At 41.8% G+C, this 14,850-nt stretch overlaps 1 protein-coding gene across 1 annotated transcript; it reads left to right on the forward strand.

The window, feature by feature from the left end:
- The first annotated feature begins 4,363 nt into the window (after positions 1-4,363).
- Fut4 (fucosyltransferase 4) lies at positions 4,364-14,010 on the forward strand. The gene is given in 3 exon segments (XM_013069643.3): positions 4,364-4,784; positions 4,787-4,911; positions 4,913-14,010. Coding segments are annotated over 3 exon segments (1,554 nt in total). The 5' UTR covers positions 4,364-4,696; the 3' UTR covers positions 6,254-14,010.
- The last annotated feature ends 840 nt before the right edge of the window (positions 14,011-14,850 follow it).

Below are 14,850 nucleotides of genomic sequence, written 5' to 3' on the forward strand. Positions count from 1 at the left end.
TTCGAACCACACCTGTTCACTGGCTTCTCAACATTTCTTACTAAGTACATAATAACAGAGGGACTTTGAACTGCCTTTAACTTTTCCTAAAGGGGAAAATTTGAAAATATACTTAGCAGGTCAGCGTTCAGTCACAGAAATTTCAGATCCAACTAAAAATGGCAACCCCCTTGGAGGGACAGTGCTCAAGCTGACAGATTTGTTCTGGCTAGAAACTGAGGCAATCAGAATATACCAGCTCTCTCTCTGGTGGGTAGACTAGAATAGGCTTAAAATTAACTCAGTATGGTAGCAAATGAGCTGTTTCCCCGGGGAAGAACAAAGAGTGAGGTTGAATTTTAGGTACCAGAGTTGGCTTGGTTCTTGTGCCCACAAAATTCCGTCCTATGTAAAAGTTTGATACTGAGTGGGTCACCCTGGCACATTGTGAATTATTTATTCTTCTTGACAAATTGAGCCTTGAGTTATGGAGCTTTTGCACTACTGGAGCAACCCTCAGGATGCAAAAGCCCTTCTTTATATCTGCCCTTGCTTTATGCTTGCAACTGAAAGCCAGTTATTTTGTGCAATGTCTTTCAGAAACTGAGGGGACTTTAAACACACAAATCATTTACTGATATTAAATTAGAATGAATCATGGAATGTTTAAATTTCTAAAGTGATTCAGAGTTCATTTAGTCCAGCCTCTTCATTTGAAAAATAGTGATTATTCCTTGTGTATGGGTAATAGATATATTGTTGCCTATCCCGCTCCCTTCCCTCTTCTTTAAACAGCAACACTTCACTTTTTCCTTTGCAGGATTACCTTCTTTCCATTTTTGTTCCTTGAGGATTAGATGGGGCTGATTCTACCCCTAGCTCCAGAGGAACATCTAAAAAGAGGCCACATTCCTGGACCATAGTGATTGCATGAAGAATGAGCTCCTGCTCCAGGTTGGGCCCCAAAGAACAACCAACTTTGATGAATACTCTAATGATTACCACAAGAGTTCTATTGTAACTTTTTTTTTTTTTTTGAGACAGAGTCTCACCATGTAGTATAGGCTGGCCTCAAACTTCCCAGACAGACTAGCCTGGCCTTGAATTTATAATCCTCCTATCTCTGCCTAACAAGTGCTAGGATTACAGATGTGCCCCCACAATGCCTGAAAGTTGTGGGGAATCTTAAATTCACAGCAAGTAATTTATATAGCCAAGATCTCTTTATACCTACCCACCTTCTAGAGAGGAACAGATACTGACAGATAATTTCTATAATACCTTAAGAGCATTCATTTATTCAGTGAGTATTCAGTGAGATGATGAATACTACTATTAGATGCCTTGTTCAGTGCTATGGATGAAGTCATGAATGAAAGAGTTACAATTCTTGACCCATGCTATTCTGAAAAGTGTATATATTTGGAAGCACTCAGGGTGGCCATGTAAACTACCCTGGATGTGTGTATGTGGGTGTCCAGAAAGGTGTCTTAAAGGAAGGTATTGGCCTTTCTACATACCTCTGAATTTATTCTTCTTCAATTTACTTCCTCATCCTCACAGCTACCATCATAGTTCAAGCTCCTTTTCATTTCACATCTGAATTATAGCAATTGTTTTCCAACTGAACTAAATACCCCCAGTCTTACCCTGGTTTTACCCAACTTACCCTTTACTGATGACGGCATGATTTTTTCTTAGAAATTTTTTACAGAAGTATGTATAATATATAGAAAAGCACACATATAAGCATATAGCTTGATGAATCTCCTTAGCAAATCACACCCATTAACCAGTGCCTACCTTAATAAATATGACAGAAATGTCAGAAGCCCTCCCCCTGTCCCCAGTATAGCACCACCTCACATGATAAAAATCCTTTATTTAAAAAGATGGACCTCATCATATTGCCCTCTTGCTTTACTAAACCTTCCAAGGACACTCTACAACTTTTAGAATAAAATTCCAACTCCTTAGCCAAACTGTACCCTAGTAAGTCCTAACCTACCGTCCTAGCCTTTGCAGTGCTGCTCCGTCTGTGTAGATGAGCACTCAGCTTTCTTCCTCTCCCATTTTAATTATTCCTAATTACTTCAGAGGCTATCTTCTTAGTCTTCCATGATTCCTTCCCTTCTCACTGTCTTTTTTTTCCCCCTAGATTTCTTCTTTTTTTTTTTTTGGTGCCAGGGATCAAACTAAGGACTTTGTGCTTACAAGGCAGGGACAGTGCCACTGAGCTAAATCCCTGGCCCCTTTTCATAGATTTTTGAAAGTCGAAATAATTGTTATCTCAGTTTCCCAATTTGTTCAGTGGATAAATGAGAACACCTGGGATCATTGCTTCACCAGCACTCTTTTCCTCCTCTTTCTCCCCATCCTTGACTCTCTTTCAAAAAGATTCATCCATTGCTTAGTGAGTAAATCACTAAGTAGGACCGTCAGTCAGCACTTAGTGAAGAAACTGTGACTGGTTTCCAGTGATCCAGGCACACTCTTCTCCCCAGTTCCTCCTGGCCTGACACGGAGATGAGACTTATGTAGGGGCAGTTTGTGGTCCTGATCCATAACAAGATAAGTGGGCACAATGGGAATTGATATTCATGAGATCTAAAGCATTTTCCAGGTAAAAGTTGATTTTGCTGAACATGTGGAGGATTTAAGGGAAAATTAGGAGTGGGGAAAGAAAGCAGGCAAAAGAGCAGGTTAACATACACCAAATGCCTATCTACCATGCGCATACACAATCTTAGGCTTTAGCTTTGATGACTTATTTAACTGAGGTAGGAGAGGAATATGTGCATAAATGTACAGATTTTTTGAATTGCATAAAGGGAAAGCCAATACACTCTTTCTTTCTTTCTTTCTTTTTGGTTGAAACAAGTTATTTTTGTATTTATAGCTTTTTTAAAAAATTAAAAATAGCAGAGTGGAAACTCTCTGAAATATCTAGCTTTTTTTTTCTTTATTTTTTATTTTTAGTATTGATGATGGAACTCAGGACCTTGCCCTTGCGAGGCAGGCAGCGGCACCACTGAGCTAAATCCTCGGCCCTGAAATATCTAGCTTTTAATTTAAAAATCTAAATTTCTATTTGTCAAATCAGAACAAAACAAAACAGAGACATTATAAAGGATTTTCTGTGCAGGAGAAAAAGTTAATAGTTGATGGGCACAACCAGAGCACTCAATTTGCTTCTGAGGGTTGGTAGGCAGAGCCACCCAAAACAACTTGTACAGAAGTATTTACACTCTGTTTTTGATTGTTAATAAAAATGTCCTTGATAATAAATCCTGATGGTATATATATATATATATATATATATATATATACATACATATGTGTGTGTGTGTGCGTGTTAGAAGAAAATATTCTGAATGCCTTCCCCATAAAGAAGTGATGTTTGAGGTGATTGATGTGTTTACCCTGATCTGAACATTACATACTATATACACATGTATCAAAACATAACACAGCACCTCCTATATATGTGCAATTTTTATGTATGTTAGAAATTTAAAAATAAAACAAATATAAATAAATCCAAATGGTAAACCTAAGTTTATTTTCTGTATCAATTAGGTCAAAAACACTTGGCAGGTTCCCTTCCCAGCTGTTTCTTCCCCAACATCTGTAATTTATATCACACTCTAGGCAGCAATTCCAGGATGCAGAACTGTGATCTACTCAGATTTTTCTCAAAACTTTCTCTGCTCCTTAGGTCAGTAGCCCTGCCCTAGGCCTATTTAGAATTATGTGCAATGGAAGGTGAGTAACAACATGTGATTGTAGATTTAATCACCTGATTGCTGCCTCTTTGACAAACCTGAAAAGGCCACTGTAACACAGCCACAGGGTAAAGGGTAAACTAAATTTTGATGCAATGATGTTTATCTTGTCAATATTTTACAGTTTCAAGTATTTTGCATAACCTTCATGAGTACAGAAATTGTTTCTTGAGAACTTAGTAAAATTAATAGGGATGTTCATTCACTCATCTCAGGGAATAGGCAGTAAGTTCCTTAAAGATAGTGGCCTTGGGGGAGGTATTTTAAATTTGGTTTGTGAGTAAATCCTCAGGATTAAGAACAAGACTTATCAGCAGTCAGAAATTGGATGTAGAGTATAGGAAAGAACGGGTTGCTCAGGTTTGGATTACTCTGATAACATTCTGTTGGTCTCTACCTTCTGCTGCAGGTCCAGTATAGGCAAAGGGAATTGCCCTTATGGCTAGTCTCATTGAAAACTTAGTTTCACTCAATGCATAACCTCTGCGGGCCCAGCTGCAAGGGCTGACTGCAAGGCCCGCAGGTTTCCGCAGACCACGTGGTCAGGACCACCACGCAAGGGCTGCACTTCTGCCCTCGCTTTCCAGCGGCCTCTAGGGCTCCCTCCCCTCTTTCCTCCCTCCCTCCGGCGGGCGTCGCGGGCTGGTATCCGGGCCTGCGGAAGGAAGAAGAATCCGATCTGCAGTCCCGCTGAGCTGCTCCGACCGGTCCCTGGAACGCTTTCTGTCCATGCCTGCGTGGGTCTCAAGAGACCCTTGGAGGGTCTCAAGCCCCCGCACGTGCCCAGGAACGGACCGGGCCCTAACTCTGGAATCCAAGGGTTCCAAGAGCAAGAGCCAGACCGCCGAGGAGAGGGAGGTCCAGGACCAAGGCCAGGACGGTGGGTGTGCGGAGAGGCTTGGGGTCCTCAGAGGAGGGTTCTCAAGTAGTGGATGAGGCGCCTGTGGGGCGCAGTCGAGGAGCCCCGGAGCACTGGATGCGGTGGGGAATGGGCGGAGGCGCAGCAGGAAACGCTCGGGGCCAGGCCCGCAGGGCTGGGGGCACTGTGGAGGGGAGGGACAGGGCGGTGCCCGGGTGGGCTGTCCGGCCCTCTCACCTCGCCCTGGCGGCGAGCTCCGCCCGGGGCTCCGGAGGAGGGGAGCCGGGCCGGAGCGCCTGTGGATTCCGGGACCGCCCCCTCCCGCTCCCCGGCCAGCGGCGACCGGCCGAGCCGGCCCGAGCCTCCCAGACAGCATGAGAGCCGAAGCCGCCTTTCCCCGCCCGCAGACGCTCTGCGAGCGGCTGCGGCTGTGCCCGCGCGCTCCATGGGGAGGCAGTGGAGACTCTTGGCCGGCGGGTGGCTCAGAGGCCGGGGGCTGCCCCGGAACGCCTCGGCGCTGGCTGCCGCTGGGCTCATGTGCACGGCGCTGGCTGCCTACGTCTGCTGGGGACAGCTGCCGCCGCTTCCCTGGGCGCCCTCGGCCCCTCCGCGCCGGCCGGTGGGTGTGCTGCTGTGGTGGGAGCCCTTCGGGGGTCGCGGCCGGGCCTTGAGGCCGCCCCCCGACTGCTGGCTGCGCTTCAATATTAGCGGGTGCCGCCTGCTTACCGACCGCGCGGCCTACGGAGAGGCTCAAGCGGTGCTTTTCCACCACCGCGACCTGGTGTGGGGACCCCCCGACTGGCCCCCGCCTTGGGGTGCCCAGGTGCGCCGGGCGGAGGAGCTGCAGCTGCGCGTGTTAGACGACCCGGAGGAGGCGGCGATCTCCGGCCCCAGGCCCCCGGGCCAGCGCTGGGTGTGGATGAACTTCGAGTCACCCTCTCATTCTCCGGGGCTGCGGGCCCTGACTGGGAACCTCTTCAACTGGACGCTCTCATACCGGGCCGACTCTGATATCTTCGTGCCCTACGGCTACCTTTATCCCAGGAGACACTCAGGCGACCAGCCCATGGGCCTGGTCCCGCCGCTGCCCCGGAAACGAGGACTGGTGGCCTGGGTGGTGAGCCACTGGGATGAGCGCCAGGCCAGGGTCCGCTACTACCACCAGCTGAGCCAGCACCTGCCGGTCGACGTGTTCGGCCGGGGCGGGCCTGGGCGGCCGGTGCCCGACAGCGGGCTTCTGCACACCGTGGCCCGCTACAAGTTCTACCTGGCTTTCGAGAACTCTCAGCACCTGGATTATATTACTGAAAAGCTCTGGCGCAACTCGTTGCTGGCTGGGGCGGTGCCGGTGGTTCTAGGCCCAAACCGTGCCAACTACGAGCGCTTTGTGCCCCGTGACTCCTTCATCCACGTGGACGACTTCCCTAGTGCCTCTTCCCTCGCTGCCTACCTGCTTTTCCTCGACCGAAACCTGGCAGTCTACCGCCGCTACTTCCACTGGCGCCGGAGGTACGCGGTGCACATCACCTCCTTCTGGGACGAGCCTTGGTGCAGGGCCTGCCAGGCAGTGCAGACTGCTGGGGACCAGCCCAAGAGCATTCGCAACTTGGCCAGCTGGTTTGAGCGGTGAAGCCACCTAGAATGTGACCATTTTGATCCTCTACTGGATATTCTCCTTGACTGCCTCCAATTTGTGGGACTAAGTTCCCCAATCGCCTATTTTTGCTCTCTGGGATTAGGGTGATTTACCAATTAATATTAATTAGCGAAAGGATCCTTGATGCTCTTGGTCTTTCAAACAACTAGCAGTTGTGCCCCCTCTGTTGTAGGTGGGCGTCTAGGAGCCTTTCCTTACCCAGTATAGATCTGTACAAAAAGTCTTTGGGAAGAAGCTTTCTTTGAATTTCCTCCTCTACCACAGGCCATATTTGTAGCCTATGTAGACTCTGAATCTCGTACATGCTGCTCCTCGACTCATATTTGCTTGAACCAAGGTGAAGCAGACCCCTGGCGTTTAGAAAGAGCGTTGGTGTGAGATAGTGGAAGGACTGTGTCCCCATGTGGGTCTTTTTATTTTTTTGGTACCGGGGATCAAACTCAGGTCCTTGCTCTTGCAAGGCAGGTGGCAGCACCACTGAGCTAAATCTCCAGCCCTGGGTGTTTTTCTTTGTTGGTTGGATTCCTCAAAGCCTCTGCTCTTGGGAAAGGTGAGGAGTACAGTTTATGAAGCCACTGACTTCCTTAATAAGGACTGTTTGTTCTTTCCCTTTGAATGGGAACAAGTGCTGGATTGTCCTTGGAGGAGAATTAAGATGAATATATGGGTGTACCTCACTTTATACAAGAAATGTATTCCTGAAAAGCTGCATCTAAATCACATCCTAAATTCAGTGCCCTAAGGGAGTTCAGTATTTTTTAATGGAACCCTGTGGAAAATCTCTTTACAATGTGAATAATCATCTAATTTATTTCTTCTGTCTTTATATTTTCCTATAAACTGGATTTTTAAAACATGAAAAGTATAAATGTGAAAATAAAGCACAAGCAACCTTCTTCTCCCCCTCTTCCCAGCAAAGCAGCCTGTGTTTACAAACGGAAGAGAGCCAGTGTCACTTTCTACAAAATTATTTATTTCATGTCTTATTGGACCCAAAATTTCAACTGGAATGTCAGCCCTTCAGAGGTGCTGGCATTACCTGTGCAGAACAGTGACAGAGATGGTACTGCATTATGGAGCCATGCAAAAGGAAAAAAGTTTCATGGTGTCCATTAAGGATAGTTTTTGTTTCTGTCAGTTTTTAGTTAAGTCTTTAGATCCTAGGGAGTGGAACTAAAACTAGTGCCTACAATTAGCTTACTCTTTTGTTAAAGGGAAACTCTGCAGGCCTCATTTGGGTCCAGGAGTTTTCCTTGCTAGTCTGTAGAGTTGAAGAGCAGACCCTCACATTTCTAACATCCTTGAGACTGTGCTGCAGGATCAAGCTAGGAAATACACTCATTGTCTTTATAGGTTGTTGAGTGACCAGCATATTCAGCAGGTGTTAGCGGGTGACTACACATTGCTAAACACTGGGCTTAAGGCCTTGGGGAAGATAAAAAAAAATGTATCAGGCAACATTCTTCTCTTTAGGGCTCTTAAAATCCATCACTGCCAAAAGTGAATAGTGACTTTGATAAAACAGTTGGCACAACCCATTTGATTACAGTGGCATTCTCAGTGCTACAGACCATAAATCAGTGATTAAAAGCCATTTGATTTAAAGCCTCAAATAATCAGAGTTCTCTGTCAAAATAAGGACCCTCAGTGAATAGTATTAATCAAAAGGAACTTATGACCAGGGTTCAAGATTAATTAGTTTTATACAGTTTTATAAAAAAGTAATTCGTATTTGATTAATACAATTGGCTGAGTCATAGAAAGCAAATTTTACCTGTATGCACATTAGTTGTACACATACTTGAAAAGCTCACTTAAAACCAGATGCTTGGATTCTCTCATTTCAGAAAATAAGCAAAGATGCCTAACAGTGGGTACCCATCTGAATATCTATACCTCTATATGTATGATGTATTTCATCACATTACATAATGTATATCATACTCCATGATATATCCTATACTTTCATATGTATGATATATATATCAGATCAAATGTTTATTACAAGTACAATATATATTCCTTCTTGCAGTGATTTCACGGTGCCCTCATACCAAATTTTATGTCAGAAATGAAATCTCAAGGTATGTTACAAAATAAATCTGAAATAAAAACGAAGATGCCTCATATTGTGTATTTCAAATAAGTCCTTAAAGCCATATTTCAAGAATAATAATTACTATTTAGATTTCTTTTGAATTTGCAGAGTAGGAAGAAGCATCTATACCTTCTTTGAAAAAATTTTTTGTGGTCTTGGTAAATCTATATTGTAAAATTCATATCTATTGCCGATGTTCTTTTAGTATTAAGTCCATTTAAATCTAACCATTATTTGTTAACTATTTAGCACAAGATAGAATTGTATCTATTGCATAAGATATGAGTGTATCATTTATATTTAAAAATGCATATTCTATAATTGTCATGCCCTCTTTTAAAACATAAACTTTTTTTCAGATTTATTACAAATTTAAGTTACTATTTTTAGTACTGGATGACTTATTACATAAGTGCACTTGACAGTCCAACTTGCTTGCAGTATTCATAGATTCTTTCTAGTTTCCAAACCTTCCCTGACAGTAAAAGGAAGGCAGCAGAGGAGACAAGGTGGCTGCATGAAAAAAGCTAGCAGTTTGGAGTCACAACCTGAGTATGTGGCTCTACCACATTATGCTCCTGTGGCCTTAATTACACGAATTGGATTTAAACTCTCTTGAGTTTTAGCTTCCTTCTTTATAATGCATGAGTGTCCCTAAAAAACCAGGATTAAGTGTGATGGTGTATGCCAAGGTGCTTTGTATATTGTAAAGTGTTATGCCATTACAAGATGCTCTAAATTGCCAAGGCTGTAGACTAGGTCTCTGGAAACATTTTCCATACAGGGACAGAGAATAAATATGTCAAGTTCTGCAGGCCAACCAGTCTTTGTTGCCACTGTTCAACTCTGCTATTGGAGTGCTAAAGCAGCCACAGACAATACATAAATGGGTGACTGGATTTGGCCCATGGGCCATAGTTTGCCAACTCTGCTATGGACTCTTGGTGATGTAAGGAATTCGGGAAATAAACTATAGATTTTTTAAATGTATTATGATAGAGGTTTTTAAGAATGGATTTAAGGATTGAAATTTAAAAAGTTTGGAGGCAGGTACTCACAGGTGCCTAGATCAGCTTTGCAACATTTCCTACTTATTTGATCTTGGGAAAGTTATTTGAGCTTTTTGTGTTTTGATAGTCTCACCTTTAATTGAAGGTAAACATATATAATTTATGAGATGTTGAAAGGATGAGATAAAATACTTAAAGTACTTAGTGTAGTGCCTGGCATATGGGAAGCACTTAGAAATGCTAGCTGTGATTTCCCTAGTCCCTTGCATAGAGGGAATAGCCAAGATCCAGACTCAGTGAAGGATTTGCCTAAGGTTACAGTAGTAGTGCAGAGCTAGCTGTGCTTGCACAAATCACAACCTCTTTGAGCTTCTGTCACTTTTAAGTGCAAAATGAGGAGGTTGGACAAAGTAAACTCTAGGGACCTTCTAGTTCCACTTACTGTCATTCTACTAATTGGCACCCTAGGGCTTTAAGAGCTAATTTTCCTGCCAGTGTGCACCTTTTACAGTCTGGAGTTCATATATAGGAGCAGTAACTGGCAGAAAACTAGGCATCAGAGAGGGAGAATCTGAATATATATATATATATATATATTTATAAAGCATGCACATATAACATGCCCCAGATATCAAGGAAGAGAAGCCAAGTCCTTGGTAATTAGTTTGGTGAAGAACTGCATTTCAAGTCAATCTTGAAGTGTTTTCAGGGATTTTTATGCCAACACTCTTTTCACAGACCAAGTCCATGTACACATGCTCAGTTTATTTTGACAAAATAATTAAAGTAATGAAACAGAAAATGTCTCCCTGTTTATACTCCAAGTATGGCTCCAGTGTGTACCGCCATGTACTGATACGTTGTTCTTCTATGCTCCATGGGCCCCTTCTTGGTGGAGGTGGTCTCTGGACTACATTGGTTCTGGACTGGTAACTGAAATGTGATAGCTGCCTCTTGTGAGTTGCACCAGGTCCAATTCAGTTTGTCCTCTTGCTTTTTCTTGCCTGGCTTTTTTACTCTAACCTGGTGACTCATCTCCAAGGGCATAAGTATTGCAAGTCATTTCTCTCACTCCAGTTTATTTGCTAAGTGCTCTGATGCCCTTTGTATACTGTCTTCAGCTCCACCAAATTAAGTAATGACATTTAGGAGAGAGGTAGAATAAAGACTAAGAACATCATGCTAGGCAGAGAGCAAAGGAGGCAAACTTTCTTTACAGCAGATGCTGGGAATTGTTGAAGGGAAAATATAGTCAACTGTGGTGGCATCAGTAATCCCAACACTTAGGAGGCTGAGGCAGGAGGATCATGAGTTTGAGGCCAACCTGGGCTACATAGCAAGTTCAGGGCCAGCCTGGACTACAAAGCAAGACTCTTTTTAAAAAGAATGTGGGTTTGGGCGGGTGGATATGAAGTTGGAATAAACACTGAAGACACTCTACCTGCCCTCCTCATACACTCCCCTCTGCTGATACGCTCATTTAAGTATAGACTGAAAAATTAGCATGGCTAGCTAAGAGTAAGAGGATTGGCAAGAAAAGAAGATTCAATAATGAATAAGTAATTAAAAAGAAAAGTGCATTTTAAAATGGAGCAGATGGTGAGTATGGATGGGAAGTGATGAGAAAACAGGAGATAAGGGTCAACAAGCACAAAGTGAGGAGAACTTGGGAAGATTAGATAAAAGGAAGGGAGGAGACATGAGGAAAATAGGGGGAAGATAAGGATTAATGAACAACAAAAGAGGTAGGATAAAGGAGGGATATATGCACAAGGAAGGAGGGAACAGTTTAAAATGCACCATTCTGTGCCACTTTGCTGAGAAGAAACCTTTGTTCCAGCTTGGACTACAGCTCCTGCCAGCAAATGGGGAGTGAAATCAAGGAGTGTGAACTCACTGACAGGGAGAGTCAGGAACTCAACAAGGAGTAAACCAAAATTCTAGTGGAAACAGAACTGCCCCATGAATGCTTCTTTTCTCATTTTAGGAAAAAAAAATCACATTTGTTGCTTTTTTAAATTCCTCATCAGCATGCTTTATGCAATATCTACCTTTAAAGAAATCTATTTGGTATATCCACAATTGCCAATGCTTTTAAAGGAAATTTATGTAAAAGAATTGGTTCATTTAATGTATAATTATTCATTTCCTGTAGAATTACTATAAAACTATTTCAGGTAAGATTTTAAAAATTAAATTTTTTTTTTTGTACTGGGGATCGAACTCGGGTCCTTGGGCTTGTGCAGCAGAAGGCGAAACCACTGAGCTAAATCCCCAGCAAAAATTAGATTTTTACAGCTGGGTTTGGTGGCGCCACATGCCTGTAATCCTAGCTGTTGGAGGCCAGCCTAGATGACACAGTTCAATATCGAGACCCTGACTCAAAAGGCAAAAAAAAAAAAAAAATCTCTGGAATAAGCACAAAAATGATAATTTTTAAAAGTTAGATTTTTATGACTGATACATTTTGAGATCTTTGAATTAATTTTTTTTTTTTTGGTATCTGGGGTCAAACTCAGGACCTAGCGCTTGTGAGGCAGGCAGCGGAACCACGGAGCTGAATCCCCAGCCCCTAAATTAATATTTTTAAAAGTTACTGAGTCACACCTAATATACTGAAACTGAGAATGCCCTATTAGATCATGAGTGCTAAACATCTTATTCTGAATTATTTTTCAAAGGGAAAGAAACGGGTTATTCGACAACATTTAACAAATATTTCTTGAGTGTCTCCTATTTGCAGACACTGTGCTAGAAGTGCGGGATATAAATAAAAGTAAGGCAAGGACTCTGGACTCAAAAGGAGGTGTGTGTTTTAGTCAGGGAAACTGTCATTAGACCAATAACCTCAACATATGATAAGTATTGTCAATACAGGTCAATCACAGGAATACATATTGTTTCATATGTAGATCACAGAATTTAAGCAAACTCCTAGGAGAAGCTTAGAATATTGGAGAATTACAACTCACGAATGATTTTCCTTCATCACAAATGAAGTCTTCTTTTATGTTATTTCAGTAAAATACAAGTGCTGCACGCTGCCTCTGGTCTCAACACTGTCTAGCTGATTGTTTTCACTAATACTATAGTTAAAAATAAATGCTACTATTAAGTATTACCTTCAAAATGACTAATCTCTATAGGGATTTTGCTCTCCTAGCAACTAGGAACACCTGCCCCTATCCTATGATTTTTCTTGTTCTCATAAGGTTAAGTAAACATTTTAGAAGGCTCTATCCCATTAACAGAAACATCCACCCACAGCTATCTTGATGATCAGTTTATGCTTTTAGATAATGTTAGGTACCTTAAGGTTTACCAAGCCTTCTTTGGGAGGTACAAATCTATGGCATAAATAAGATTCTTTGCCAGAAGCTGTAGTTCACTAATATTTGTTATTTATGAAGCTCCTATTAAATACAGATGCTTTATATCCATATTTTTCTGTTTCTTACTCTTCAGTAAAAAGCAGTATGCTTGATTCCCATTGATCCCTGCCTCTAGGTATCCATGCTGTCAGGTAATCTTCCTTCCTGGAGTTTGGTCTGCATCTAGTGATGCATTTCTAATGGTTAAAATACCCAAAGAGTACAGGCCAAAACTTTTGAGATGAGGTTATAAAAAGACTGGTTTTCTGACCTTTTCTTCTTCTTTTTTTCCCCTTTTCTGTGCCTGCTTGTTTATCTTTTTTTCTGTCCCTGTATTTTTCCTTTCCTTCCATCATCTTTTCTTTTTTCCTTTCTGGAACATGGGATTAAAAAGACTGTATGTCTGTGATTTTTAAAAATAATGTTAACTATCTTTCCTTCAAACTCTGAGTTTAATCTTAAAGACAGAGCTGTACGAGAAACTCAGTGAACCTAAAGGAAAGCTCATTTATTTAAACTTACCTGTTGAAATGTGCCATTTGACCTTATTGAGTCAGCTTTATGGTGCTCTAAGAAGAAGAGGAAGTATTTTATTATTGCTTTTAGTTGCTACTCCCACATTCTTCTTTGCTGTTTAAAGATCTTACTGGATGTACCGAGATGGAAGTGTTTCAGGATACTCTTAGCAGGAAGCTGAAATGGCCACCAGCTTGGAGTGGCACCATCCTAGATTTCAAGTCCTTGCTGCTCTTTTGTGTGTCAGCACACTGGGGAAGTTTAGCATTCACTATCCCACACAGATAAACAGGCAAATCTCTTTGGGTAAAACAATACCATTCTTTTACTGGAGGAAGAACAGGTTTGATGTCATATTAAGGTAACTACTTCATAGTAATGTAGCCAGCTTTGGTTTCTGATTCTCAATCTGTAAAGCAAACCAGTGAAATTAACCTTAAGGTTTCTCTTTATTTCCACATGGGCACATAACTATTTGAGTTTCCAGGGCATGTGGTGGCACATGCTTGTAATTCCAGCACTTGGGAGGCTGAGGCAGGATTGCTGAGTTCAAGGCCAGCCTGAACTACATAGTGAGACCCCATCTCAAAAAACAAACAAATAGGCAAACAAAAAAACACCTTGCCTGAAGTATTTTTTGCGTTTCACTATTTATCACAGTCCATATGTAAACAAAATCCTCAGAAATTTGGATGCCATTTTAAAAGTTTCTAATAAAAAGCCATTTGTTTCTTATGCTTTTCTGTATTTATCCTTTTCTTAACAGATACACTCCTCTCAGTGATACAGATCATCAACAAATACACTCCTCTCAATGCCAAAGTTAATACCTTTATTAATGTATCTTCCTTGCTTTATTTGAAAGCATTTTATTTTGCCATCATTCCTGTAGTATGACTAATGGAATTCACACTTATTTTTCATTGTTTCATAAAAGTAATTTAAAGCATTTTATAGCACTTTTGGAAATTAGTCATACTGATCTTGATTCCTCTTTAAAAATTGTGTTAAAATCCTTTATTTTATAGTAATTCTATAATCATATATGGTATATGCTATTAACCACAATTATTTACACATCAACTTTGCCAATCTTGTCATCCTGAAATTCCGTTTATACCTTCTTTGAATTATAGAGGTAACATCTCACTTCCTGTATTAAGTGTAACATATAGGGCATAGGCTTTAAGCAGTGAGCAAGTTAAAGTAGGAACCCGAGACTCAAGCTTATTTCTGTTTATCACCATTCAGGAGAGAAAACAGTTTTGTCTTGCTTTAGCTAGTATTTTGCTTTCTAACTGCCAAAACTGTTGAATCATAAGAAAAACATGATTAAAATTGGAATATAAGTTCTTTGCAGAGAACAATGAAGTGATAGGACACTGTAAATCGGAAAAGAAAAAGCCGAGGGGAGTTTGCTCACAGTCTTCAAGAATTTCCTGTCATTCAACAAATATTTTGTCAGGTAGTAAACACTGTCCTGAAGGTCACTGGGGATATAACAGTAAACATGCAGACAAAGCTCAGGTCCTTATGGTGGAACCATATGGAAGGAAGAGAAAATAAACAAGTAGA

This window comes from Heterocephalus glaber, unplaced genomic scaffold (assembly GCF_053883595.1).
Source record: "Heterocephalus glaber isolate CG9 unplaced genomic scaffold, H.glaber_assembly_v1.0 deba00001429, whole genome shotgun sequence".
Lineage (NCBI taxonomy): Eukaryota > Metazoa > Chordata > Mammalia > Rodentia > Bathyergidae > Heterocephalus > Heterocephalus glaber.